The 25,588-nt window shown below is 51.7% G+C and overlaps 11 protein-coding genes across 11 annotated transcripts; 5 read left to right on the top strand and 6 right to left on the bottom strand.

The window, feature by feature from the left end:
- Positions 1–1,708: 1,708 nt before the first annotated feature.
- On the top strand, positions 1,709–3,992 carry N7443_007616 (DUF1708 domain-containing protein; the record flags this gene model as incomplete). Its single annotated transcript, XM_056887672.1, has 6 exons — positions 1,709–1,895; positions 1,981–2,138; positions 2,193–2,286; positions 2,340–2,568; positions 2,619–2,789; positions 2,843–3,992. 6 exons carry the CDS (start codon positions 1,709–1,711, stop codon positions 3,990–3,992), a joined length of 1,989 nt encoding a protein of 662 aa, XP_056739363.1.
- Positions 3,993–3,999: 7 nt separating this feature from the next.
- N7443_007615 (uncharacterized protein) lies at positions 4,000–5,073 on the top strand (the record flags this gene model as incomplete). The annotated part of the gene is made up of 2 exons (XM_056887671.1): positions 4,000–4,948; positions 5,003–5,073. 2 exons carry the CDS (start codon positions 4,000–4,002, stop codon positions 5,071–5,073), a joined length of 1,020 nt encoding a protein of 339 aa, XP_056739362.1.
- A 573-nt stretch (positions 5,074–5,646) lies between these two features.
- Positions 5,647–6,537, bottom strand: N7443_007614 (type 1 glutamine amidotransferase domain-containing protein; the record flags this gene model as incomplete). Its single annotated transcript, XM_056887670.1, has 3 exons — positions 5,647–6,035; positions 6,094–6,328; positions 6,460–6,537. 3 exons carry the CDS (start codon positions 6,535–6,537, stop codon positions 5,647–5,649), a joined length of 702 nt encoding a protein of 233 aa, XP_056739361.1.
- A 1,281-nt stretch (positions 6,538–7,818) lies between these two features.
- On the bottom strand, positions 7,819–8,418 carry N7443_007613 (GNAT family N-acetyltransferase; the record flags this gene model as incomplete). Its single annotated transcript, XM_056887669.1, has 1 exon — positions 7,819–8,418. The coding sequence occupies one exon, from the start codon at positions 8,416–8,418 to the stop codon at positions 7,819–7,821; it is 600 nt and encodes a 199-aa protein (XP_056739360.1).
- Positions 8,419–9,773: 1,355 nt separating this feature from the next.
- On the bottom strand, positions 9,774–11,072 carry N7443_007612 (uncharacterized protein; the record flags this gene model as incomplete). The annotated part of the gene is made up of 1 exon (XM_056887668.1): positions 9,774–11,072. The coding sequence occupies one exon, from the start codon at positions 11,070–11,072 to the stop codon at positions 9,774–9,776; it is 1,299 nt and encodes a 432-aa protein (XP_056739359.1).
- A 715-nt stretch (positions 11,073–11,787) lies between these two features.
- On the bottom strand, positions 11,788–14,025 carry N7443_007611 (succinate dehydrogenase [ubiquinone] flavoprotein subunit; the record flags this gene model as incomplete). The annotated part of the gene is made up of 6 exons (XM_056887667.1): positions 11,788–12,007; positions 12,061–13,449; positions 13,512–13,675; positions 13,732–13,805; positions 13,861–13,915; positions 13,984–14,025. The coding sequence occupies 6 exons, from the start codon at positions 14,023–14,025 to the stop codon at positions 11,788–11,790; spliced, it is 1,944 nt and encodes a 647-aa protein (XP_056739358.1).
- Positions 14,026–15,250: 1,225 nt separating this feature from the next.
- rpt1 (proteasome regulatory particle base subunit RPT1) lies at positions 15,251–16,751 on the bottom strand (the record flags this gene model as incomplete). Its single annotated transcript, XM_056887666.1, has 4 exons — positions 15,251–16,130; positions 16,184–16,413; positions 16,473–16,587; positions 16,657–16,751. The coding sequence occupies 4 exons, from the start codon at positions 16,749–16,751 to the stop codon at positions 15,251–15,253; spliced, it is 1,320 nt and encodes a 439-aa protein (XP_056739357.1).
- A 320-nt stretch (positions 16,752–17,071) lies between these two features.
- Positions 17,072–18,999, top strand: N7443_007609 (chaperonin-containing T-complex subunit CCT4; the record flags this gene model as incomplete). The annotated part of the gene is made up of 7 exons (XM_056887665.1): positions 17,072–17,119; positions 17,172–17,223; positions 17,275–17,297; positions 17,354–17,383; positions 17,441–17,470; positions 17,522–18,094; positions 18,145–18,999. 7 exons carry the CDS (start codon positions 17,072–17,074, stop codon positions 18,997–18,999), a joined length of 1,611 nt encoding a protein of 536 aa, XP_056739356.1.
- Positions 19,000–19,185: 186 nt separating this feature from the next.
- N7443_007608 (RTA1 domain-containing protein) lies at positions 19,186–20,216 on the bottom strand (the record flags this gene model as incomplete). Its single annotated transcript, XM_056887664.1, has 4 exons — positions 19,186–19,628; positions 19,699–19,924; positions 19,982–20,004; positions 20,057–20,216. The coding sequence occupies 4 exons, from the start codon at positions 20,214–20,216 to the stop codon at positions 19,186–19,188; spliced, it is 852 nt and encodes a 283-aa protein (XP_056739355.1).
- A 254-nt stretch (positions 20,217–20,470) lies between these two features.
- On the top strand, positions 20,471–21,965 carry N7443_007607 (Zn(II)2Cys6 transcription factor domain-containing protein; the record flags this gene model as incomplete). The annotated part of the gene is given in 5 exon segments (XM_056887663.1): positions 20,471–20,580; positions 20,598–20,679; positions 20,769–21,454; positions 21,512–21,536; positions 21,561–21,965. 5 exon segments carry the CDS (start codon positions 20,471–20,473, stop codon positions 21,963–21,965), a joined length of 1,308 nt encoding a protein of 435 aa, XP_056739354.1.
- A 526-nt stretch (positions 21,966–22,491) lies between these two features.
- On the top strand, positions 22,492–25,338 carry dapB (dipeptidyl aminopeptidase dapB; the record flags this gene model as incomplete). The annotated part of the gene is made up of 3 exons (XM_056887662.1): positions 22,492–24,844; positions 24,896–25,165; positions 25,217–25,338. 3 exons carry the CDS (start codon positions 22,492–22,494, stop codon positions 25,336–25,338), a joined length of 2,745 nt encoding a protein of 914 aa, XP_056739353.1.
- Between the last annotated feature and the right edge of the window lie 250 nt (positions 25,339–25,588).

The following is a 25,588-nucleotide window of genomic DNA, read 5'->3' as shown; positions in this document are numbered from 1 at the left end:
ACTGAGGGGTCAGGAAAGAGAGTCGCCTCGAGAATGTTTCACGAGTTTTCTAGCGACTCGGGAGACGCAGGCGACTCGACTCCAAAGCGAGTACAGCCACACAGTAAGTATCCGAAGCTATTCCCAGTTATGGTGTGACTGTGACTTGGGCTTTGTCGCGCGATTCTAGTCGCGACGAGAAAGACTTGAAAAGGCGACGGAGGGAGAGGGAGAGTGGATAACCACGCGACCAACAGGGAAAGGAATGACGACCACAGTTTGGGAAATAACAGGAACCGCCGATGCGATACCGTGGAGAGATGGGGGGGCTGATTGACGATGCAGAAAAGGTTGATTCTAAAGATAGAATCGAGGGAAAAAAGAAGGGGAGAAGGGACGCTTATCTCAGCAGCCCTGCCTGAGGCGTTCTATTTATGGCCATCACAGTGGAGCCTAATGGAGCTCTATGATTGGCTGTATCCGCAGTGATGGGCACAGGAATTTAAGCATTCAATAGTTGGAAGAGTTATGGCTACAGTACGTTCAACAGTTGTGGCTGCGGGTCGATAACCGTTTGAGTCTGGGGAAGGGCTTTAGTTTGAGACAGTCAAGTCTATGACGAAGTCTGAGTCTATGTTTAACCCCATGTCTATGTCGTCGATGTCGATGTCTTTGATTATGTCTACCTAACTATTCGACTATGTACAATTGGACACGTTGATAAGGGTGCCACGGTGAGTTGTCATTGCTTTGTCATTCCCTAATTCAGGAGGAGCGGACCCAAGTACCCAAGTACCCAAGTACCCAAGTATCGCATCTATGTTCTCCCATCCTCATACCTCATAGATGGCTAGCCACTTCATCTATACCCCACCACAATTGACCTGTCACTAGATCCACCTCTAATCCATGCCCGTTCGATCGAACTATCTCCAATATATGTAGAAGGTACTGCCTAAGCGAGTCCATAATACCTATCACCTGTCACTCGCACCCGCACGGGAACCCTGGATCGTATAACCCCAATTTGGATGATGATCGACGTCAGTATCATCCACTCTCAGCACAGCACATACCACTTGGTATTCCAAACACTCATAGGATAGATTCACACCTCCGTTTTGTTTCACGATCTCGCTTTACCAGGGGGTCGCCGATCCAATCCCGTTGCCATTCTAGTTCTTTGTGGGCGGTCTCGACCATCGCGGCTAGGTTAGTCCCAAGTTCCAGATCTTCCTCCCGTTTTACCCCTGAGCTTCATTTCCTCAACTTTTTATCCCCCCCCCTCGTTTATTCTTTTCTTTCTGTCAGTTCTGCAGTCCTGGATTGTGGTTGATCCTCCATCTCTTTTCTATTGCTCTGCAGCCTCCAATTGTCGAGCACAGACTCTTTCCCCGGTTCAGACCAGGGGACCCTTCCCTTCTTTTTTTTGGCCTGAGCCTGAGGGCTGCAGGACAAACCCCCCATCCCGGGTCCTGTTCTTCTTTTCTTTTTTCTTTTTCTTTTTTTTTTTTTTTTTCTATAATTTCTCTGTTCGTTCCCCTCCATTCTGTCGGTCAAATTAATCTGTCGGTCTTTCATATCCGGGTCCAGTTCACGTTAGAAATCCACGGCTAATTGGTTTGTTGACGCTAGAAAATAAGTCCCGAACCGACGCCCAGCAGACGGAGCTCGCCGTCTCCAGCCACGCCGCACCGAAGCCAATTATAGCGGTCGCGCCATTCCGAAGATGCCTTTCTTTAGTCGAGTCTTCCGGAGCAAAGACTCCAACGCCGTCAAGAAGCAGTCGAAACCTACCGCTGCCGACCCCGTCCCCGCAAAGCCCAGATGGAAGGATGCCTGGCAGCGCACCGAGGTTGGCCCTGAGGAGGTGCAAGACCTCATCAGAGGCTGTTCGCAGGAATTGAAAGCCAGAGGTGGGTCGATTCTGTTCTCAACCATGTGGTGGTGCTACAGCTACCACGCGCATTCTTCGGATTGCTGATCATTCGTCGCGTGTAGCTCTCGATACCCCGTTCCTCCTCCTGCCATTCCGTCCGAGCTCCGACCCCAGCGCCGCCCGTACCTTCGTCCGTAACTACTTCAACCAGTCCTTCGATAAGGGCGCCCCCGTCAGCGGAGATGAGTTCATGCAGGAGCTGCGGCTCACCGAGCCGATGGTGAGGAGTTTCCAGGTGTTACAAACGAGCGTGGGCTGATCCTTGTTGGTACAGGTTCTCTGTGGTGTCTTGAAATGGTGTTGGAGCAGATTGCCGGGAGGTGTTGTGACATGGGAGGCGTACGAACTGTTCAAGGTTGGCGAACAAGGTACGACATAACCGCTGGACTCGTGGGAGGACAACATCTGAAAGGAAACCTAGATTCTGATCTGGCGCGCGACGCCTTCGCAACCTTCATTCCGATTAGCGTCGACTCTGACGCTCGTACCAAGATTATCTTCGATTTCTTCGATCTCCTGGCTGCCATTGCTGCACACGGCAAGTCTAATGGTCTGGGAGGTCGCAAGCTCTCAAGATACGCTGGTTGGTGGGCCTTTGAGCATGTTGACACCGGTAAAGGCTTTGAAGCCGCCTACAAGAACTGGGCAGCGTATGTCTTCTCCTTGCCCTTGGTTGACGATTTCTGACTTTCTTTGGCAGTGCCGCCGATGCTACGAGTCACTTATTCTTCGCCTATCTGCGTTCTATCTCGCCTGATATGCCCCGTGGCATCAGCGGTATCTCGTCTCTGCCCATTTCCCTCCAGGGCCTCGTGCAGGCCACTGAGTACCCCCGGAAACCCCGACCCTCCTTCAGGTTACGACCACCAAAGTAGTCATGATTGTTGAGACAGTGTCGCCTACTCCCTTTGCCTTGCTGCGCAGGGCAAAGAACTTTGAATATCGCGATGAACACTGGCACCTGCAGGAATTCTCCAACTATGAAGACCCCGTCCGGGCCCTGACCGACGAATGTCTGCGTGTGTTGAAGTGTATTGCCTCAACGAACGAGTCCACCGTGTCGACCTCGAAGCACTCCACCAGCTTGCGGGATGCCTCGTGGTCCCGTTTTGAGGACATCGGATTCGGTGGTTCAATTGAGTCGGACGAGGATGAGGAAAATAAGCCACCCGCCAGGAATGAGATCTCTGCCAGGATCAAGACTGCTCCTCAATCACAGACTGGAGACCTGGGACGTCCCACAACTCCATCCTGGGCGGACTTCATGTCCTCAGGCTTCTCGGATGAAGGTAACAACTCAGTTGGACCCTTGCTGCTGCCCCCGGACAAGATTCTCCCGCCTATTGCTGCCGCTCGCGGCCAGAGTTCGCAGTCGCATAAGCGTGCACTGCAAACTGAGCCGTCCTTGGAGCCTGCCGAGCTGGCCAGCATCAACACTCTGGACATGGATGACTCGTTCTGGTGGGTGTGGATTACCAGTCTGTCTGGCGATGAGCCTCTTGCCCGCAAGGCCGTCTTCGGTCGTGTCGCACTCCTTGAGACCATCATTCGGCAAACAAAATGGCTCGTTCTTGAAGAGCAAATCAAGGGCGCCGCCCCGGAGCCCGAGGCTGGTGCGCAAATCGTTGAGAAGAAGAGTTTCTTCAGCTTTGGAAGTCGTAAGGGAACAAAGTTGAGCCGCAGCAAGTCCTCGGCCAGGAAGGTGTCTCCTATTGAAGAGTCTTACAAACGATCCAACAACCAAGCGCCTCAAAGCAAGACCAGCATTGGCCCTGATCAGCACAAGCGGATCCAGGCCGCTGCTGCTGCTCTTCAGAAGAAAAATCGCGAGCAAGAAGAAGAGGCTAGGGAGGCGAGGACAAACGGCCGCAGTGACGCCTATTCCACTAAGACTAACTCGATCATGACCCTCCAGCCGGGCATTGTGAACGAAGCCTCCTCGGCCATGAAGTGGGCGAGTAACTACGACAAGAATGCCTACCGGACTGCCTACCTGAGCGACAGCCAGGCGGGCTTGGGTGCTGCTAATGATGATGAGAAGCCGGCTGAGCCTGCTCCTGAACCCCCCGGCTGAGAAGCCCATGCCGCCTGCTCCCCTTCCACCCACCAGTTCCAAGAGCGGACCACCTCCGCCTCCCAAGGACACTGCCATGGCAACCCCGCTTCCTGCTTCGCCTAAGCCAGTGACGAAGAAGCTTGTGAAGGAGGCACCTCCGGAGACCAACAAGAAGGATTCCAAGTCAGTGGTGGACGAGCAGACACCTGAGGTTATTCCTCAATCGCCCGATGAGTCGAAGAAACTGAAGAAGAAGACCGGTAACACTGGATTCAAGAACATGTTTGGAACGAACAAAAAGCGGGCAGAGCAGCCCTCGATGAAGAGCACTGGTGCTAAGGAGACCTCCTCGGTGGCCGCTGCGCGCGCCGCCCTGGAGGCCAAGGCCAAGGAATCTCAGGAGTCGTCTCCGCTCAAGGCCGCTCCGGTAGTGAAGAAGAAGCCTGTTCCGGAGACGCCTGCTGCCCCTACTTCTGCCCCTCCTCCGGTTCCAGTCCATGAGCCTGTGGTCGAGAAGCCTTCCACTCCTCAGCAGCCCGTCGAGCCTGTGATGGAAGAGTCGGCTCCAGTGGCCGGTTCTCCCGAAAACCGCGGTCCTCCTCAGACCCGGCGCGGTGTTGAGTACGATGCTCTGTCCCGTGTCGACACCAACGAGCGTAACGCTGCCGACCAGGAATTCTCCAAGTTTGATCAGGGACCTTTGGTAGACCAGCCCGCGTTCGTCCCCGAAGAATCCCCATTGACCCCTGCTATCCCTGCTGCTGCTGAAGTCGAGACCCCCAAGACCCTGGCCAACGGGCACGGGCAGAAGCCCGCGCTTATCAGCCAAGAAAAGGCCCTTGCTGAGGAGAACGACCGGTGGGCTCAGATCCGTAAGAACGCTGCCGAGCGTGCTGCTGCTACAAGCGAGGAACCCGAGACTCGCACCAGCCAGTCCGAGCGGACCGACGAGGGAGACACCAGCGGTGAAGAGAGTAAGTAATTCATCAACCCTATTTTGAACTCCCCCATATACTAATTCTTGTCAGCCATCGAGTCGCGCGTCGCCCGCATCAAGGCCCGAGTCGCCGAGCTGACTGGTAACATGGAGGGCCGCTAAACCACCCCCCCCCTAATTCTGATTTCCTTCTGTCGCCTTCGCCTTAACATACCACCTACTTAACTTGGATCTCGAACATTTGTCCCGATCGGACCAAACCTGTTCTTCGCGATTGCCCGTCGAGCTTGGTTTCTCTCACGGCCACTTGAAACGTCTCGTCCCCTATCACCCGGGAATATGAGACCAACGAAATACCGCGCTATGATTGACGTTGGTTGCAACATTTTTGATCTATTGTGTTTTGTTCTCGAGCCATTCCCAGCTCGCTGGACAAGACATTCGATATCCATTTGCGTTCTCCCCATTTTATCATTTTTAATTTTAATTTGGGCCTGTTCCTGATACTGATTTTATTCCTGTTCCTGTTCCTGTTCCTGTTCCCACTATCTGCTTCTTTCTGCTTTGCTTTGCTCTATTCCCCTTTCGCTACTGAATTTTGAAAGCCTCTCTCACTCCTACTTTACACTTATTCTCTATACACGGTAGATGTGTATAGTGCGTATAACATATCATATCATATTGTGTTCGGTTACATCATTCTCCTTCCTCACCCAACCATAAATCTAAAAGCTTTTAAAGTCCAAGAGACTTGAGAATAGCCTCACCCACCCCAGTCGCACTAGCGGGGTTCTGACCTGTGATCAAATCCCCACCAACCTCGGTCTTGGCCACAACGATCTTCTCCCCCCACGGCTCGGCTGCCTTGACAAAGTGTCCACCAGACACCTTCTCAAGCTCCGTCTCCAGCATAAACGGCATCGCAGAAGAAAGCTGAGCCTGGTCCTCCTCCTCATTAGAGAATCCAGTCACCTGCGCGCCGGCGATGAGAGGTTTGCCAGAGGGTCCCTTGGTATTCAGGAAAACGCAGGGGCCGTGGCAGACGGCCGCGACGGGTTTCTTAGCGGCAGCGAAGGCCTCGATTAGTTTGATGGAGGTGGCGTCGGACGTAAGGTCAAACATGGCTGTGAATTGTTAGTTTACTGTTCTGATATGTTTTGTCAAGGAAGAGGATTGACGTACGCCCGTGTCCACCGACGTAAAAAATGGCATCGAACTCGTTGACGCGAGGAAGCACGTCGGATAGCTTCTCGGTCTTGGTCCAGAGGGCTTTCTGGTTGTTAAGGAAGTTGACCGAGGTGTCGTCTTTGAACATTTCGACGGAGGATGGGTCAAGAGGGGCTTCGCCGCCCTTGGGCGAGGCGATGGTCAGGGAGACTTTGTTGTGCAGGACATGGTGGGGGTGGGCGAATTCGGGCTTTGATCTTGTTAGTGATTTTATTCCGTACCAGTGGTGTGAGGATAATCAGGGTGGCCGGGGTAGTCGTTTATTCATTCGGCCCAAGGTAAAATGTTGCCAGGTATGGAAGTTGATCGCGGGGTACGTACCAAATACCAGCCTGTAGGCTTCTTGATCGCGGGGATCTCGTTGGCGGAGGTGAGGACGACGAGGACTTTGGGAGACATTACGATGAAATGTTGGGTTCAGAGTGGAATGGAAGAGAAAGAAGTCTACTTGCGGCAGCGTTTAAATAGGTCAGGAACCTTTCTGCAGTCAATGTTGGATCATCTCTTCGTCACTTGCCCCACTCCGCTCTCCGCCGATCGCTGTGCTTATGAAACATGGACCCTGGGAGCCATTCGCCCGGACTTCTTCACCCATGCTGTGTGGGGAACATGGTTGATGGTCAAGTCTGAGTCTGATGTGCCAATAGTGTGCCAATCGATCAGGAATAGGGATTCGAATTGCCCCTCTTGTTGAAGTCAATGATTCCCGCTTGACATTGGCAGTTCAAGCTTATTTCCCAAATAGGTTTGGTTTCCGCAAGCTTACGTAGGTTTGTCAGCCCATGGAAGAACTGGTGGGAACGGATGGCTCCAGGGGTACGTATCGGTATAGCTCCGTCTTGGCTGGGTTCTATGATCATCTACAGACTGTCCTCGAGGGGGGCGCACAGTAAAGGGCCGCCATGGTTAAGCGGTTACTGTAATTCAACGGTGGGTGGTCCCACGGGTAAAGTTAAATATTGTGATGCACAAATGGCGGTCAATCATACACCCAGGGTCCCCGCTACGGGGTTTACTCGGGGGGTTGACATACTCTATTCCTCAAATTCGGGATTCGCACTCTATTCTCTTCAAAGGTATGTCTTTCCTTTTGGAACTCTGTGTATAGCCCTGGCAGTCAACCTTGGCAACTTGTATAAATATATATATATATAGATTTATATATATGGGAGGTACGATCCTGGAGTAGAATTCGAAACCAAATCAACCCCCAGACACTCTCGCTTTGTTTCTCGGCTCATATCCCTACATACCCTGACATGCATTCTCCTCAGCACCCTTATCCTGAGGTCTACCAGAATGCCAGCGCGATATGGTACCGAGACGGACCCCCGTTTTAAGCTGCTTTTCATCAGTGATATGATGCAATGCCAGACGCTAACTTGCTCTCAAATGGTCAAGGCATCAGAATGCAGCGAACGGACGATCAAAAACATTCGCAGGAACTTGCGACTGTTTAGACACCTCTGTGCCGCCAAACCCGTGTCGATCAGAGACGAAGTATAACACCACCGATGCTAGAAGTGCCCTGTGACCATCTTCTAGAAAAGCCAGGTCTGTACATATCGAACTCTGCAAGCCTAACCTATAACCACCATTATACGTTCTTAAATAATTTGGAAGCTGATACCATCTCATTTGTCAAATTGTCCCTCTTTGTCGCATTCATCAATCAGCATTTCAGGAATCAGCAGTTTTCTTCTTCGCCTCCCACTCATGCGCCAAAATGCCCATATGGATACAATCCCACCACTTCCCGCCCTTCCACAAACACTCCCGCCTACGTCCCTCAGTAACAAATCCAAGCTTCTGGTACACCTTTTGTGCCCTCTCGTTCCACTCATAGACCGTCAGTTCGACGCGGTGCAGCCCCGCAGTCAAAAAAGACCAATCCAGCATCCACGATATAGCCTCCGGCCCATACCCCTTGTTCTGGTATTGGCGTGCAATAGTAATTCCGAAATCGTGAGTGCGATTGTGTGTGAAAAGGGGAGCTTGTTCTTTCAAATAGATCGCACCAATCACCTCGGGCTCCTTATCGGAGCCTTCATCTGGGATGATGCATATCAGGACTGACAAGAACATCGAAGCTTCGGCCTTGGCTCGTATCTCCTTCCGCTCCTTGGTGCTGAGCGGCCGTTGCAGGGCACGCGAGGCCATAGACCCGATTGAGGGGTCGCCGTAGAGAGCTTGGAAGAAGACATCGTCCGCCGGGGTTTCCTCTGGGGCACGGTAGAGGAGACGAGCGGAACGGTACGGTTCTTGTGGAAAGAGATCCATTGCGACCGGCTGGAGGAGCTAATTGAAGGCTATAGGACAGTAATGAAGCTTCGATGTTTTCCAAGCTCTGTTAACAGGGCGAGACAAGATTATTCTTAAAAGTTCTCACTGCTAGGAGCTGGTTTATAAATGACTCAGCATCGGATACGAACAAGATCGCTAAGGCTATACCGAGTCGGGACCCCGACCTAGAATATTTCATGGGCTGTATGGTAATTTGCAATAAGTCGTTAGACACAAAAGCACAATACGTTCTGTGCCCCCGGAGCTTCGGTTGATTTATGAATGATCTAATCAGGCTTAGCGAGATCTCCGGTGTAGGCCGAGAAAAAGAGTGAGTGTCAAAGGTGTACAAAATCAGCTTCCGCCCTGAAACACGCAAAATCATTCTTAGTGCCTCGCTGCTAAGACATTGGCAACGTATGTGGGTTGGACTTTGACTAAAATGGACAATCAAATATCTGCTGTGAATGGGCTTTTATTTCGATCTCATAGAGCTGACTGGCTCATCGATGCAGCGTCTCCAGGATACGTGAGTATATGTTCCGTGGCTGGCAATTGATACCAACAGCGAGAATCACAGCAAGAATCATAGCACCGCCACCGAGGTAATGAGAAAAAGAGGGATTATAATGAATTGATTTAGACTAGGTATTTCGCAAGCCTCATTCATTACGGTCATTAGCGAAATCCCCTTTCGCCCAAACTACTACTTTGCTTTCCTCGGGACCCACTGCCAAGGCGCTAACGCGATCAATTACTTTAACACACTAGTGATAACAACAACTATATAGATAAACATGCATGAAAGATTATTCCCAATATAAAACAGTACAGCGGTCACCATGATCGCCTTTCATGTCCTCGAGATGATACCTCCAACCCTAAATATATCACACACTAAGCCAATAGGACTATTATGTAGTTCATGGTTTTGTCTAAAGGTTGCAAGGTATAATGCTAAACAAGACGGACCTAGAAAAGTTGTTTGTTTATTAGATTTCAAAAAGAGTCATTTCTGAAAAGACGGTGTCCCTAGTACCCCCGCGTCCAAACTCTACCACCAATCAGAACACTAATCATAAGCGAAATGACACGAAACACCGACTATGTGATAGTGTAAAAATGTAGCCTTATCAGAAATGAAACAAATCCTGTAAACTGTTCTCAAAATCTACTGTACTTGAGAGCAGAATAGTTGAGAATGCATGGCAAGTTGAAATCAACCCTAGAAAACAGTGGTTCACATCTCCATCTCAGCCAAGCCTGACATGCAGCACCCAATACGGGAGATTTCTTATCGTCAAAACAGTCCTCCCGATGGATCCTGCTTACACAAAACATCTTCATCGACCCTAGGAGTCCCCACCCCTCTCTTTCTCCGCCATTTCAACAACATGCCCCCTCTCATATTTCAGAAATCTCATAACATGATCCGATTCCGGATCACCGGACCATTCTTCCTGGAGCTTAGGCGCCAGCACAATGGGCACAGAGTACCGATCCAGATTCGCAGCTAGAACGACCGAGTCTGACGTGACGAGTCTTTGTCGTGTTTCGCGAGGCATCGATGTCGGGCTGCTCAGCTCTAGAGGGCTAATACTATCAACGGATGGGAGAGGGGGATCTGTTGGTTTTGAATTGAGTTTGGGTAGTTGTCCATGTGGCCTCAGATTCCTCGATCTTTGTTCGAGGGGTATTTTAATTAGTTCGCTGCAGGAGTATGGGGCTAGTTCAGCGCGTGAGCAGTTGACTGGTGTATCGTAGAGCTTGGGGAAGAGGAATGTGTGGGGTTGGATTCGAGGGGTTAAAGGCATTTGCGGGATTTGGGATGTCGATCTTGAGGAGATACTGCTGATGCCGGCGGTGAAGGCCGAGCGTTCTGATGGACCGATGGAGGGGCCGTGTAGGCTTAGACTTGGTCTTGATGAGCTGATGCTAGAGATGGTTGTGTTTGTGTGGGATGCTCCTGTGCCTCCTGTGCCTCTTGTGAGTGGTGGGCTTACCACGGAGTCTGAGATGTTGTCGATGTCTGGGAGTCTGGGGATGAGTGAAACGATCTTGTGATCGGCGTTCCATCGTTGAGTGTTGAATTTTCGTGGTAGGTGGGTGATCGCGCGGATGGAAGATATCTCTCGACCATGTGGAGATTGGGCAGATGACGACGAGAGCAATCTGATGTCGAGCTTTGCTTGTTGCTTGCGTCGGAGGCAGATCCATATCAGCGCTGCGCAGATGGTTAGACCTGCTAGACCTCCCAGAATTTCCCCGATGATGGCTCCTGTGTTCGTGGATTTGGTGGTTCCGCTGGTTGGAACGACTGGGGGGGTGCTCGTTGCTGAAACGTATAGGATACTGGTCTGATTATCCACGCTAAGGCTAACTCCAGAGCTCGTCAATATTGCCGTGGAGATGGTTTGCTCCGTCACAGTGCACGTCCGACCTGCAGTCGGAGTGTTTCTGGCCGAAGTGGTCGAATGCGAGTTCGAGTTCGAGGACGTAGTCTGGAATGTGGTCGAATGATAGTCTGAACATTTGCCCGACGCACATGGATCAGTCGAGCAACATCCACGAAAAGACCCCGCGGAGCAGACATAGTATGATTCGCCCTCGGAGCATCCATTATTCGAAGCTCGGGGAAAGAGAAAATGCATCGCAGTGGTTGTTGAAAAGACAAGTATGGAGTGTAGATACGCTTATCCAGCAGCAAAGTAGGGGGGTTGAAGGAAAGGCAGAAAGGGCGTGTTTGCAGAAATAATCACAACAAAATGCTTGAGGTTGGAGTGAATGATAAGACCAAAGTCACCCGTGGACCAGACTCGACGGGCCTCGACGAATATCCCCAATTGGGGAGTTGGAAAGTTGCATCTCGTATTGCCTGGTGAATGAAGTGGAGCTCTTTGTTCAGGATGATGTCTCCAGTTCTAGACCGAATAAAAAGAGCGCCATGGCGTAGATGCGCCTTTGTGACTGTGATAGCATACTGGGGGATACGAATTCCCTTTCCCAAAATAGACGAGATGTATCCTGAAGGGCCGGGCCTGCTCGATCTAATTAGCACGCACGATCCAGGGAGATCTGCATTCCACTCTGAAAACAGAATTGTAATACAAGTTGGGCAGGTCTTCTTTGTTAGCATCCTCCAAAGAGCACGCAGAACGGGTTAGAACACTACGAGAGGCCAAGGAAATTGAGTCAAAAAAAAAGAAAATCCAGTGATATGAAACAACTGAGGGAATAGCTCTCAGTACACCAACTCTTCGCCCGATAAAGGAAAAATATGGCTATACAGGATGGTAAAGTAACACAAGTCAAATAGAAAGCACGGTCTTTTCATGGACTCCTCCAAACACGTCCCAATTATCAAGCTTAGTAGGTACGCTTGAACGGCGGTACAGCCTTGCACTCGGACTCATCCAGAGTGTTGGCCTCAACAGCACGGTAAGAGAGGTCGACCTTGCCGTGGGCCTCCTTCTGCCAGGTGAGGGTGTGCTTCATCCACTCGTTGTCGTCACGGTCGGGGTAATCCTCACGGGCGTGAGCACCACGGGACTCCTTACGGTTGGCGGCAGCGACGGCGGTTTGGTTACTGGCAATGAGGGTTAGCTGGATTGGATATAAGCTGGTCACGGGGGCACATACGCGCAAGTCAACAAGTTGCGGAGCTCAAGGGTCTCAACAAGATCGGAGTTCCAGATCATGCTGCGGTCCTTGGTCTGGACCTGGTCGTACCAGGTGTCGACGTCAGCGACCCTCTTGACACCCTCGTCCAAAGACTCCTGGGTACGGAACACAGAGACATCAGTCTGCATGGCCTTCTGCATGGCGCTGCGGATCTCGTGGGTGGACTTGGAACCATCGGCGTTGCGGGCGAAGTCGAGGTCCTTGATGGACTGGGCACCGGCATCGGCAGCGAGCTCCTTGTGGGGCTTGCCGGGGGTGGAAATCTCACGGACACGGTGAGAGACGGCACGACCGAAGACAATCAGATCGAGCAGGGAGTTGGCACCCAGACGGTTGGCACCGTGGACGGACACACAGGCGGCTTCACCGCAGGCGAACAGACCGGGGACAACTTTGTCGTTGCCGTTCTCGTCGACGTCGAGGACCTCACCGGTGTACTTGGTGGGGATACCACCCATGTTGTAGTGAACGGTGGGCAGGACGGGGATGGGCTGCTTGGTAACGTCGACACCGGCGAAAATGGAGGCGGTCTCGGAGATACCGGGGAGACGCTCGTGGAGCAGCTCAGCGGGCAAGTGGCTCAGCTGGAGGTAGATGTGGTCCTTCTCGGGACCGACACCACGGCCCTCACGGATCTCCAGGGTCATGGAACGGGACACAACGTCACGCGAAGCCAGATCCTTGGCGGTAGGGGCGTAACGCTCCATGAAACGCTCACCCTCGGAGTTGAGCAGGTAACCACCTTCACCACGGGAACCCTCGGTGATCAGGCAGCCGGCACCGTAGATACCAGTAGGGTGGAACTGGACGAACTCCAGGTCCTGGTTGGGGAGACCAGCACGGGCAACCATGGCCATACCATCACCAGTGCAAGTGTGAGCAGAGGTACAAGAGAAGTAGGCACGTCCGTATCCACCAGTGGCCAGAACGGTGTGATGGGCCTTGAAGCGGTGCAGGGTACCGTCCTCCTGGTTGTAGGCAATAATACCGCGGCACTCACCGTCCTCCATCAGGAGATCGAGGGCGAAGTACTCAATGAAGTAGTTGGTGTTGTGGCGCAGAGACTGGCCGTAGAGGGTGTGAAGCAGGGCGTGTCCGGTACGGTCAGCGGCGGCACAGCAACGGTAGGCCTGGCCACCCTTGCCGAACTCCTTGGACTGACCACCGAAGGCACGCTGGTAGATGCGGCCATCCTCGGTACGGGAGAAGGGGCAACCGTAGCCCTCGAGCTCGCGGACGGAGGCGGGAGCCTCACGGGTCATGTAGTGGATCGCATCCTGGTCACCGAGCCAATCTGAACCCTTCACGGTATCGTACATGTGCCATCTCCAGTCATCCTCGTGCATGCTATAGATTTCAGTCAGTCTCGGCTCGGCACGTGCCCAGAAATCTCATTAAAGGCAACCTACTTTCCAAGGGCAGCGTTGATACCACCCTGGGCGGCGACGGTGTGAGAGCGAGTAGGGAACAGCTTGGAAACACAGGCAGTGTTGAAGCCAGCCTCGGCCAGACCGAAGGCAGCGCGCAGACCGGCACCACCGGCTCCGACAACGACGGCATCGTACTCGTGGTCCTGCAATAGTCAGACTTCCATCTCGTCTAATCAATCGATGCGGCGTGTCGGCTTACAATCACGGGGTACTTGTCCCAGATGTAGCCATTGGACTCCTTGGCGCGCAGCGGTCCGTTGGACCAGATCTTGGCTGATAGCAAGTCGTTAGTGACGAAATGGAGGGAAGGATTGAGCGGAATGCGTACCGGCGGGCCGGGAAGAAGAGAAAAGGCGTCTCTGGCTGTTCAAAATCCGGGAGACCTATTGAGATGGGAATTAGAGATCTATCGCGAAGCCGGGCCGAAAATTGTCGCAGCTCGGCTACGCACCTTGGAGGAAGGAGCAAGGCTCCGCAAGCTCATAGAGCTCATGATGACGGGTTAAAAAGAGATTCTTCTCTAACCCGAAACAAGAGAGAACACCGAGGTCGGTGGGAATCGATTGATGAGGGGAGAGGTGGAATGGGGGAACTCCTGCCACGGCAACTACTCCAGGATAAACCCGAGAAGTTCAACTCTGGCGTCTGTGATGACTAACGACGTCGACTGGGATGGGATTTCTAGGGCTGTAGGCCAATCAAAAGCGAGGCATTAGTGTTGTGTGACTCCACAGTGAACATGACCTCGGGCTTCTGGCTCACACGTGACCGTGGCCTATGGTTTAGCCGGGCTTCCTTCGGCATTCTTGCACGGGCTTCGGAAGAAGACGGGTCAGCGTGATGTCGTTAAGACCTGCTTTGCAACCCCCGATTTTATGATCCGTTCGATCGGCTTTTTGATCGGCTTCTTTATATGGGGTAACTCCTGTCTTTCACGCTTCACCTTTGGATTTCAACAGCTTCCAGGAAACTACCTAGGTATAATATTAATTGAGGTCATAACATGCTCATCTCGGCTCTGGGACATGGAATACATATATTTCAGGATCTGTAAGGAAGGTCGGTATCGAAAACTTTGTATAGATCGGACCACTTTGCATGTTTAAAACATCTTTCCCCAGCTCCTTATGAAGATTTCTCAAGCTACTTGTTAATTTGTACAGAACCATGCGCTTACCTAGGTCCAGATGCACCGCCAAAATGTGCTCCACCGGCATAGAGCAACCTTCCAAGGCTAGGATTGAGGAATCCAGCGACTACATATATGCCAACTGCCCAGATGATTTCAAGGTTTTATCGTGAAGAAAATTGTATATGCTGCATATGTGTAATAGACGATGGTTTAAAAACCACCAAATTAAAGTCTAGCAGCAACACCTTATAGATAAATGACCAATTCCCCAGGGTTATCGTTGAGCTGGCCTTGATGTCTTCTCATTGGCAGCAATACTTTACTGCTATTGTAGAGAAACAATTGATGAGGATTGGCGATATCGAAAGCAATCGTTCAATGTTGCATTTGATTGACGATCACATAGCTTACATGGCACCCTGGTGTAAGTAACCTAGCAAGCTACCCTACCATCAGACTACTAACACTGCAATATGCATTTGTAGATTATAAATTGGTCCACAAGCGAGGCAATACCTCAAAATGACAAAACTAGAATGGTCGTACAGCCTATCCACCCCGCTCATGCAAGAAGCCACCCAGATCTCTAGTTGTACTGCATGTATGTCGCTGTGGAGTTGAACTTGAGGTTGCCCTTGATGACCTTCTCCACTGACGCCAAGAAGTCCTTCTCGGTGGCCACCTTTCTCCGGGCACGGATCGCAAACATGCCTGCCTCAGTCGCAACACTGCGCAGCTCGGCACCGGTTGCGTTAGGGCACAGTCGTGAAATCAGCTCCCATCGGATGTCCCGCTCAACGGACATGCTCTTGGCGTGAATGCGCAAAATGTTGGCACGGCCCTCAACATCGGGTAGTGAGAACTCGATCTTACGATCGATACGACCGGGACGCATCAGCGCAGGGTCGAGTGTGGAAGGTCGGTTAGTGGCGAACATCACCTTGATGTTACCACGGGAGTCGAAACCATCCAGCTGAGTGATCAGCTCCAACATGGTTCGCTGAACTTCGTTATCACCACCGGCGCCGTCATCAAATCGAGCTCCACCGACAGCATCAATTTCGTCGAAGAAAATGATGCAGGCCTTCTTCGTGCGGGCCATCTCGAACAGCTCACGCACCATTCGGGCACCCTCACCAACGTACTTCTGCACCAACTCAGATCCGATCACACGAATGAAGGTTGCGTCGGTTCGGTTGGCCACTGCACGAGCGCAGAGAGTCTTACCGGTACCGGGAGGACCGTAGAGCAAAGCTCCCTTGGGCGGGTCGATACCGAGATTGACGAAACGCTCTGGTGATAGCAAGGGCATCTCGACAACTTCTCGTAGCTTCTCAATCTGTTCCTTGCAACCACCCACATCGCCGTAGGTCACATCGGGCTTATCTTCAACAGTCATCATCGTCACGCTGGGGTCGATCTTGGGCGGAAGCGGCAACATAATCTGGTACTTATTTCGGTCGACACTTTAATCCCGTATCAGCAAAAGCATTCCCGGCCCACCAAAGGCTGAACCTACCCGACTCGCATGCCCTCCTCAATGTCTGTCGGACTCACGCGCTCTCCCAAGTTGACGACGAACTTGGCAATCTGTTTCACGTTGATGACATATTTGCTCTTGTCCGAGTCTTTTTCATCCTGAATAATCTTTGTGCAGCGAGCCACTTGAAGCGGCTGCTCTTCTGCCATCCGTTGTCGGTCGGCGGCAACATCCCAAAGGTGTGGAGGTGCGAGACCGGTGTCGGATTCCTAGGCGCGTGTGAGCTCCGGTGGTCCAAGGGGGTCCAGAGAGCTGGATAAATATTCACCTTCACGCCGATCTTCTCATTGACGCTGCTTTGCTTGTCCTTGATATCCTTCTCGAGCTTCTTGAGGGCGGTCGCGTAGGGGGCGGCGCCGTAGGTCTTGAGTACTGCGATATCACTGCAGTCGACGTCAGCCATCCATCGCCCGGACTCGGTTTTGGTAATCACATTGTAAAAGGTTACTTACTCATCTGAGAGGGGAGTGATTTTCTTCTCGGGCTCCTCGTCGTCGGCGAAGTTCTTCTGGTACTTCTCCCAGTTCGATCCCGTGGCGCTAGGCATGCTGCAGGTGTTGACAGCCTAGGGCTGAGAAGGTAGGATCGGGGCAAAGACAAGAAGAATTGAAAGCGAAAGGATGAGAAATGCAAATATTGAGCAAGGTTGGTTCTTCAAGAATTTGAAGAAAGAGAATCGGGTATAACGCGAGGTGATGGATGGTGATGTAGCAGAGCTGCGGTGGCCGAGCTCAACTCACTAATCAGCGCCAAGCTTCATCACCGCCCCAGAAACTCGCAGAATTTCCCTGTGTGTCCTCCACCTCCGCCAACTCGACTTTCCCCTATCCTTTTTTAATTCGGTTGCTTTGAATTAAGATATTCAAAATGGCGACCGCAATGTCTCAGGGATCTGGTGGCAATGCCTCCTTCAAGGTGTGCTTCGCCAAAAAGTTGTGTGTGTGGCCCGTTGCTAAACAGTGTGCAGGACAAGGAGAAGCCCATGGCCGTGCGGTCATCCAATATTCTCGCTGCTCGAGGTATGTGACGTGTTCTTGATTCCGTGTGAGCTTCCTGCTAACATTTCATAGCTGTTGCCGATGCCATCCGGACAGTACGACCACCCAAAACATTTGTATCTACGGAGATGAGGGGCTAACACGGAAACAGTCTTTGGGACCTAGGGGCATGGACAAGATGGTGAGTACACCACACCACCCATTATTGAGGGTCTGCAAGATGCTAATGCTCGCATAGATCCAAACCCCCAAAGGACAGACCATTATCGTACGCAATCCCCTTTTCTCGTCCATCGACCGTTCCGACTAACCCCCGCAGACCAACGATGGAAACACCATGCTGAGGGACATGAGCGTTATGCACCCGGCCGCCCGCATGCTGGTCGACCTCAGTGCTGCACAGGATGTTGAGGCTGGTGATGGTACAACTTCCGTTGTTGTCATTGCTGGCAGTCTGCTCGGTGCCGCCGAGCGCCTGCTGGCCAAGGGCATTCACCCCACTGTCATCTCCGAATCTTTCCAGCGCGCCGCCAACGCCGCCGTTGAGATCCTCCACAACATGTCCCGCCCTATCAGCCTGACCGACCGCGCTACCCTCTTGCAAGCCGCCTCTACCTCCCTCTCGTCCAAGATTGTTTCCCAGCACTCCGGCTTGCTGGGCCCGATGGCCGTCGACTCCGTGTTGAAGGTTGTGGACCCTAAGACCGCCGAGAATGTCGACTTGCGCAACATTCGCATTGTGAAGAAGGTTGGAGGCACAATTGAAGACAGTGAGATGGTTGACGGTCTGGTGATGAACCAGCCCGTCATCAAGAGCAGCGGTGGCCCCACGAGAATTGAAAAGGCCCGGATAGGTCTCATTCAGTTCCAGCTGAGCCCTCCTAAGCCCGACGTATGTTTCACAGCCTCCAATTATTGAAGGACAAGACTGACCCATATCAGATGGAGAACCAAATCGTGGTCAACGACTACCGCCAGATGGACAAGATCCTGAAGGAGGAGCGCCAGTACCTGTTGAACATGGTCAAGAAGATCCAGAAGACCAAGTGTAACGTGCTTTTGATTCAGAAGTCTATCCTCCGTGACGCCGTCAACGAGCTCTCCCTCCACTTCCTTTCCCGACTCAAGATTCTGGCCATCAAGGACATCGAGCGTGACGAGGTTGAATTCTTGTGCAAGTCTCTTGGCTGCAAACCCGTTGCCAACGTCGACTCTTTCACCGAGGACAAGCTTGGTACCGCCGACCTCATCGAGGAGGTCCAGGCCTCCGGCGCTCGCTACGTTAAGATCACCGGCATCAAGCAAGCCGCCCAGCCAACCAACCAGACCGTCTCGATTGTTGCCCGTGGTGCCAACAGCTTGATTCTGGACGAGGCCGAGCGATCCCTCCACGATGCTCTCTGCGTCATCCGCTGTCTCGTGAAGAAGCGCGCTATGATTGCTGGTGGTGGTGCCCCCGAAATTGAGGTTGCCCACACCCTGGCTATGCGTGCTCGTGAGCTCACCGGCACCGAGTCTATCTGCTGGAAAGCCTTTGCCGATGCTATGGAGGTTATCCCCACCACCCTGGCTGAGAACGCCGGTCTCAACTCCATTAAGGTCGTCACCGAGCTGCGCCACCGTCACGCCCAGGGCCAGCACAACGCTGGTGTCAGCATCCGCAGCGGCGGTGTGAAGGACGATATCACCGAGGAGAACATTCTGCAGCCCCTGCTGGTCAGCACCAGCGCTATCGAGCTGGCTGCAGAGACTGTGAAGATGATCATGAGAATTGATGACATTGCTCTGTCGCGGTAAATCGGTCTAGATACCGCCGGGGCTGTATGATGAAAATGCGACATCTGGATGTGATCGCGACGAGTAATTACCAAAAAAAAAATCCGGCTTTCACATAGAAATTTCAAATGTTTGAGACTTGTATAAACTCATGCCTCCTTTATAACCCCGTAGCCTTTGACGCCGTATTGTGTATGTGAATATCCTCTATGGGTAATTTCCAGTTGCATACCTCTGCTCATCAAGCAACTCCATTCCATCATCCCCCTTTTTCCTCTCCCGGAGAAGATCTCCAATCTCACCGGGATAAATTACATTAAACACAAGCATGACAATAACCATAAGACTCGCATCAAAAATATAAGACCAGTACTCATGCTGCAACAACGGCCCAGTACTCCCAAGAGCGTATTCGATGAACCGGAAGATCGAGCGCACAAAGACTAGCGCACTGGTAATGTACAACGCCAACTGGTGTCTCTTCCAAGGGACCTGCATCGAATATGCCGATCCGTTCTTCGATAGTCGAAGGTGGAAGCTGACACTAGTGATGAGGAATAGAGCTAAGAAGACGATTTGGACGATCAGGCCAATTTTGATGATCTTTTCGCCGGTTGCTGCTGTGCTGACTTGGACGAGCATACCGGCGCCTTCATGGATTATTTATAAGCTTATGTTCGCGACTACTCCAGATTGATGTCGAAAAGGGGCAAGACGTACCGCCGGCTTGAATGAGGAAGCATATCACATCGCCGAAAACAAATATTTTGGTGAGCCATGATCGGCGAATGATCGAGTATTTTTCTCCGCCGGTGACAATCATGATACGACCGAGTGTCATATAGATAGTCGCAGCATAAAGCGAAGGCGCTACCATAATGAGAATGGCCTGTACTGCGAGCGGGCCGATGGTGTAGTTTGGGTATTGGTTTGAGGAAATAGCGCGCTGAACGTGTCAGTGTCAGTAGATGGGAGCTTGAGTGCAATAGGGGGGAATTCGAACGGCAGCGTATCCTGCGATTTCAACTTGAATCAACATTAGCATTTTATCAAAGTAGCCGATGGATGATAGCCTTACAGATGCCTCCGCATATGAACGGAATGAAGAACCATGTCCGATTGCGATACATCTGCCATGAATGTGCTATACATGCTATGCCAAACACAACGGCGAAGATCACAGCTGCTGGTATGGAAGGGATATAGTTATACTCTCCCATATACTTTACTGCCACCATGTTGTCGATGTGTCAAGGTAAATTGACCTTGGGTTGAGTGGAATTGGTCAGGGCATTTCGATTCTTTTTAGAAACGGCATTGAGATTGTATACAAAGATCAGGAACTCCATGGCACCGCCCCCGGGGCTCAAAATAGACAAGCGAGGCGCTTGAACATTTCAGGCACCCATAAAAGACCGAATCCGGTAAACAGCTCGCCAAAGAACAAGATCGTGGGGGCTTGCTTATGCATCTGTTACGAGGCGCAGCCAACATGTGGATGTTATCGGATCCACTTCGTACCTGGTATCTCGGCATTCGGGATTCCTACGCCCGCTCCCGACTCGACGTGTTTCGTATTTCGCTATATACCGAGACCGCGCAGTATGTCTATTGCGCAGTTTCAACATGCGAGGACTGCCACGTCGCTGCCATTCCAAGTCTCGACAGGGGTGTGTGCCATGCAAAAAACGCCGCGTCAAGGTTAGCCCACCCCCGTTAGCCCCCGAGACATGATTCGGGCCAGTGAAGAAGGTTTGCATGAGTAGTGACTTTGACCTTTGTGTTATTAGTGTGATGAGAAAAAGCCGGCGTGCAGTTTATGTTTGAAACGAGAGCAGGAGTGTACTTATGAGACACCCCAACCAAGAAGAAAACCCTTTTCGGGCTTACCAAGCGATACTGATGAGACAACCATTGGAAGTCAGCCAAACACTCCCAAAAATGAAATTGTTGCACCTTTGTCGAGATTACAAGAGATGCGTCTCTTTCATCACGCCTTCATTGCAACGACTCCTTCCCTAGCCAAGGATGAAGTGGACATGGACTTTTGGCAAACGGGGCTTCCCCAGATCGCAACAAACCATGATTTTGTCATGAGCGGCTTGTTAGCAGTCGGCGCGCTCCATGTTGCATCATTAGAAGTTGAAAAGTCCTCCTCATGGCTGGAAATTGCCCTCACATATCAAAACCAAGCCATCGGCGGCTTAGGCCATAACCTGAGCTGCAATCCGCAGAACCTCGAGGCGACCTTTGCCTGCTCAATTTTGGTACTTATCTTCGTCACCGGATACCCATGCGTCTGCAAAGACGGACATTCAGATGATCCCTTGCACGAGATTCTGATGATTCGTTCGTTCCTGGGCGGATGTTCAATTTTGATCGATAAATTAAAGGAATATCACCCAGGCGAGAAAGCATCCATGCACCAATGGATCCATCGGAGTAGCGAAAGTGAAGAGTATCTTTCAACCAACAGGTAAGATTGAAAAGTTGATTTTACCGAGCTACAAACTGACATTCAACTATAGCGCAGATCCAAAGTCAATAGAGTTTCATCGGTGAGAAAATCCCAACCTAATTAGCCATGTGAGGATGAGCCGAAGCTAATGAATGCGACCAGGTCGGCAAAAATCAAAGTTCAAGACTTCCAAGCAGTCATTGATCAAAGTCACCCTCCACAGCGAGACATTTGTCAAAAGACGTACGAGCTGCTCGTGGAAGTGTTTGATAGGTGGCCAGCTGGAAATGGAAATTTAGGATGGCCTCTAGAGGTCAGCGATGCATTTATCGAGATGGTGAGGCAGGGAGACTGGTTAGCTCGTATTCTTTTGATGTTCCATGGTCTGGCTATGCATTTATCTTCGCGAAAGTGGTTTGCCCACGGGTCGGGTCGGAGGTTGATCTTGGGTACTTTACGACATGTGGAAGATATTCCGCCTGAATGGGTGGACCTAGTCCAGTGGATTAGACAGGCAGTAGAGTCCTAATCATGATAATTTCCTGAATTAATTTGCTGAATGAACAAGCCTTCAAATGTTGTTTTGGCGGGTTGCATAGGTGCCTAGTTCTTCTACATAATTTCTCCAATTATTGTATAGGACTTCTTCCGATCTTCGGCCTCTAGCCTCAACGTAATTATTCCATAATCCTGAGTTGCTGCTTGTGCAGTTCACTACATCGAACTTGGGTCCAGAAAATCCATAAAATCTCAGTGAGCATAATCTGTGCTGGTCGTGACCAGGGTTAATAGACGGATCTGGTTCTCAATAGCGCCTTGAGGCTTTGTCCGCCAAGGTGCGCTCCCGAGGTCTTGCCGGGCACAGCCCAGCTTCAAGTATCTTGGAGTTAAGATACTCACCACTCCTATATCCATCCAGTGTCCTCAATTTATAGATAGACTGAAGATAATCACGGTGCTATTTAAAGACGCAGGGACACCCGTGATCACGGCTCCACATTCCCGATAAGCGCAATCGATCGGGAACCTCAGCTCGAGAGCTACAACCAACGATCATGGGGAAGCTCCAAGACGAAGGGGCCCCCGAGGCTGTGCCGCTAACACGACAGCGATCGGTCTCCGCCGCATCTCAAACCTCCTCTGATTCCGGGCTGTCGGTCGCATCCGCAGCCTTTATTAACGCTCACAAGGAGGGATTGATGGCCGACCCAGATGCCCCATACCGCGATATCGAGGACGGCGCCGCCGAAGCCACCTCCGATGAACCATTCCTACACCCTCGCAAGAAGCCTGCATCGAGTAATCGGATGCGTCGCGGCCTCTGGCTGCTGGGTATCCTCTGTGTTGGTGGCTGGGTGCTCGCGTTCGTACTCTTCCTCACGGCGAAACGACCTAGTGCTGCTGCGCTATCTTCTACATCGACAGTCGAAATACATGAGCCGGAGTCCGCGACTGGTGGGACGAGTTATGGGAAGTCTGTTACGCTTGAGCAGGTTTTGGGGGGGGAATGGCTCCCCACATCTCACGCGATCTCCTGGATTGCGGGGCCGAAGGGCGAGGATGGACTTTTGGTTGAGCAGGGAGGAAGTGGGGAAGGATACCTGCGCGTGGAGGATATTCGGAGCCGCAACAAAGATGTTCGTGATGTCGATACCAGAGTGTTGATGAAGAAGCCTTACTTCTGGGGTAACAACGAATTGATCACACCGAAGAAGACATGGCCGAGCCCCAACCTGGAGAAGGTGTTGATCGCGTCCGATGTCCAGTCGAATTGGAGGCATTCGTTCTATGCCAAGTATTGGATCTTTGATGTGGCAACGCAAACCGCCGAGCCGCTGGACCCCGATAACTTGAGCAATCGCGTTCAGCTTGCGAAGTGGTCTCCTTCATCTGATGCGATTGTCTTCGTTCGCGAGAACAACGTATACCTGCGCAAGCTTTCCTCTTCCAAAGTGATTCCTATCACCAAGGATGGGAGTGCAGACCTATTCTACGGTGTACCGGATTGGGTCTACGAGGAAGAGGTCTTCTCTGGAAATAGTGGCACTTGGTGGTCCTCCGATGGCAAGTATCTTGCATTCCTACGTACAGATGAATCAGATGTACCTGAATACCCCGTCCAATACTTCCTCTCTCGTCCTTCTGGCAAGACGCCTCTTCCCGGGCTTGAGAATTACCCCGAGGTTCGCCAGATCAAGTATCCCAAGGCCGGGGCACCGAACCCCATTGTCCACTTGGAATTCTATGATGTGGACAAAGACGAGAAGTTCTCCTTTGAAATGCCTGAGGATTTCGCCGATGACGACCGCATCATCATTGAAGTTATTTGGGCCTCAGAGGGCAAGGTCCTTATCCGCGAAACTAACCGCGAGAGTGATGTGGTCAAGATCTTCTTGATGGATACTAAGGCCCGAACTGGCAAGCTCATTCGCTCTGACGACATTGCAAGCCTCGACGGCGGCTGGGTTGAACCCTCTCAGACAACACGCTTCATCCCCGCTGACCCCGAAAATGGCCGACCGCATGATGGCTACGTGGATACCGTGATTCACGAGGGCTACGACCATCTGGCTTACTTCGTGCCCCTCGAGAACCCTGAGCCTGTCATGCTCACGAAGGGAAATTGGGAAGTGGTCGCGGCGCCATCCGCCGTCGATCTCAACCGGAATCTTGTATACTTCGTTGCGACGAAAGAGGCGCCCACCCAGCGTCATGTATACCAAGTGAAACTCGACGGATCCGGCCTTCGATCGTTGACCGATACGTCTGGACCTGGCTATTTCGATATCTCATTCTCCGAGGGTGCTGGCTATGCATTGCTCAGCTCAAAGGGCCCGGCGGTTCCCTGGCAGGCGGTGATCAACACCCAGGGCGACGAAGTGGTCTATGAAACCGTCATCGAGGATAACTCCAGGCTCACCGAGATGGTCGAAGACTATGCACTCCCAGCTGAGGTTTACTCCAACATCACCATTGATGGCTACACCCTGCAAGTCGTTGAGCGCCGACCTCCACATTTCAACCCGGCCAATAAGTACCCTGTGCTATTCTTCTTGTACGGTGGACCCGGCTCCCAGACGGTAGACCGCAAATTCACGGTCGACTTCCAATCCTATATTGCGTCTAGCCTGGGCTATATTGTCGTCACGGTCGACGGCCGAGGAACGGGCTTCATTGGACGCGAAGCACGCTGCATCGTTCGCGGCAACCTGGGCCACTATGAAGCGCATGACCAGATTGAAGCTGCTAAGATCTGGGCCAGCAAGGGATACGTTGATGCATCCCGAATGGGGATTTGGGGATGGAGCTATGGCGGCTTCATGACTCTCAAGGTCCTTGAGCAAGATGCAGGTCAGACATTCCAATATGGCATGGCCGTGGCGCCTGTCACGGATTGGAGATTCTATGGTACGTGATCTCTTGCAGAGTACTAGTGAATTGTTACTTACTTTGATACAGACTCTATTTATACCGAACGCTATATGCACATGCCCCAGCACAACCCCGCAGGCTTCGACAACGCAAGCATCTCGGACGCTGCAGCACTAGGAGAGAATGTCCGTTTTATGGTCATGCACGGCATAGCAGACGACAATGTTCATCTCCAGAACACGCTCGTCTTGCTTGACAAATTGGACTTGGCGAACATCGACAACTATGACGTGCAGGTGTTCCCTGATTCCGACCACAGCATTTACTTCCACAATGGACACACGCTGGTCTATGAACGTACGTAAAACCCAAGCACCTAAAGCAGCGCGGAACTAACTTACCTCGTAGGCCTCTCGAGCTGGCTCATCAACGCGTTCAACGGCGAGTGGCACCGCATCGCGAACCCCAAACCGGAGGAGTCGGCCTGGAATAGAGTCAAGCGCTCTCTGCCACTTCTCTCTGGATGGTGAATACTCGCTTCTTCTTCCGGGCTATAGATATCACATCTCAGTAAATATATATGGTGTTAAATAATGGGATAAGCACATCAATTGATCTTTATAAGACATTAAATATTTGCAATTATGTTCATGCTTATGTACCAGACTCGACATTAAAACGTCAAAGAAGTTGTCAAAGACTCATCCAAGGAAATTTTTTGAGAAAAGCTTGAACCCAACGCTTCAAAATGCAGCAAAACACAAATGTAATAAAGATAGG

This window comes from Penicillium atrosanguineum (genome assembly GCF_028827265.1).
Source record: "Penicillium atrosanguineum strain IBT 20685 chromosome Unknown utg000006l_segment0_segment0, whole genome shotgun sequence".
NCBI classification, from domain to species: Eukaryota; Fungi; Ascomycota; class Eurotiomycetes; order Eurotiales; family Aspergillaceae; genus Penicillium; species Penicillium atrosanguineum.
Note: the sequence above shows the minus strand (reverse complement) of the source record. Positions and strands in the feature narration are given on the sequence as shown.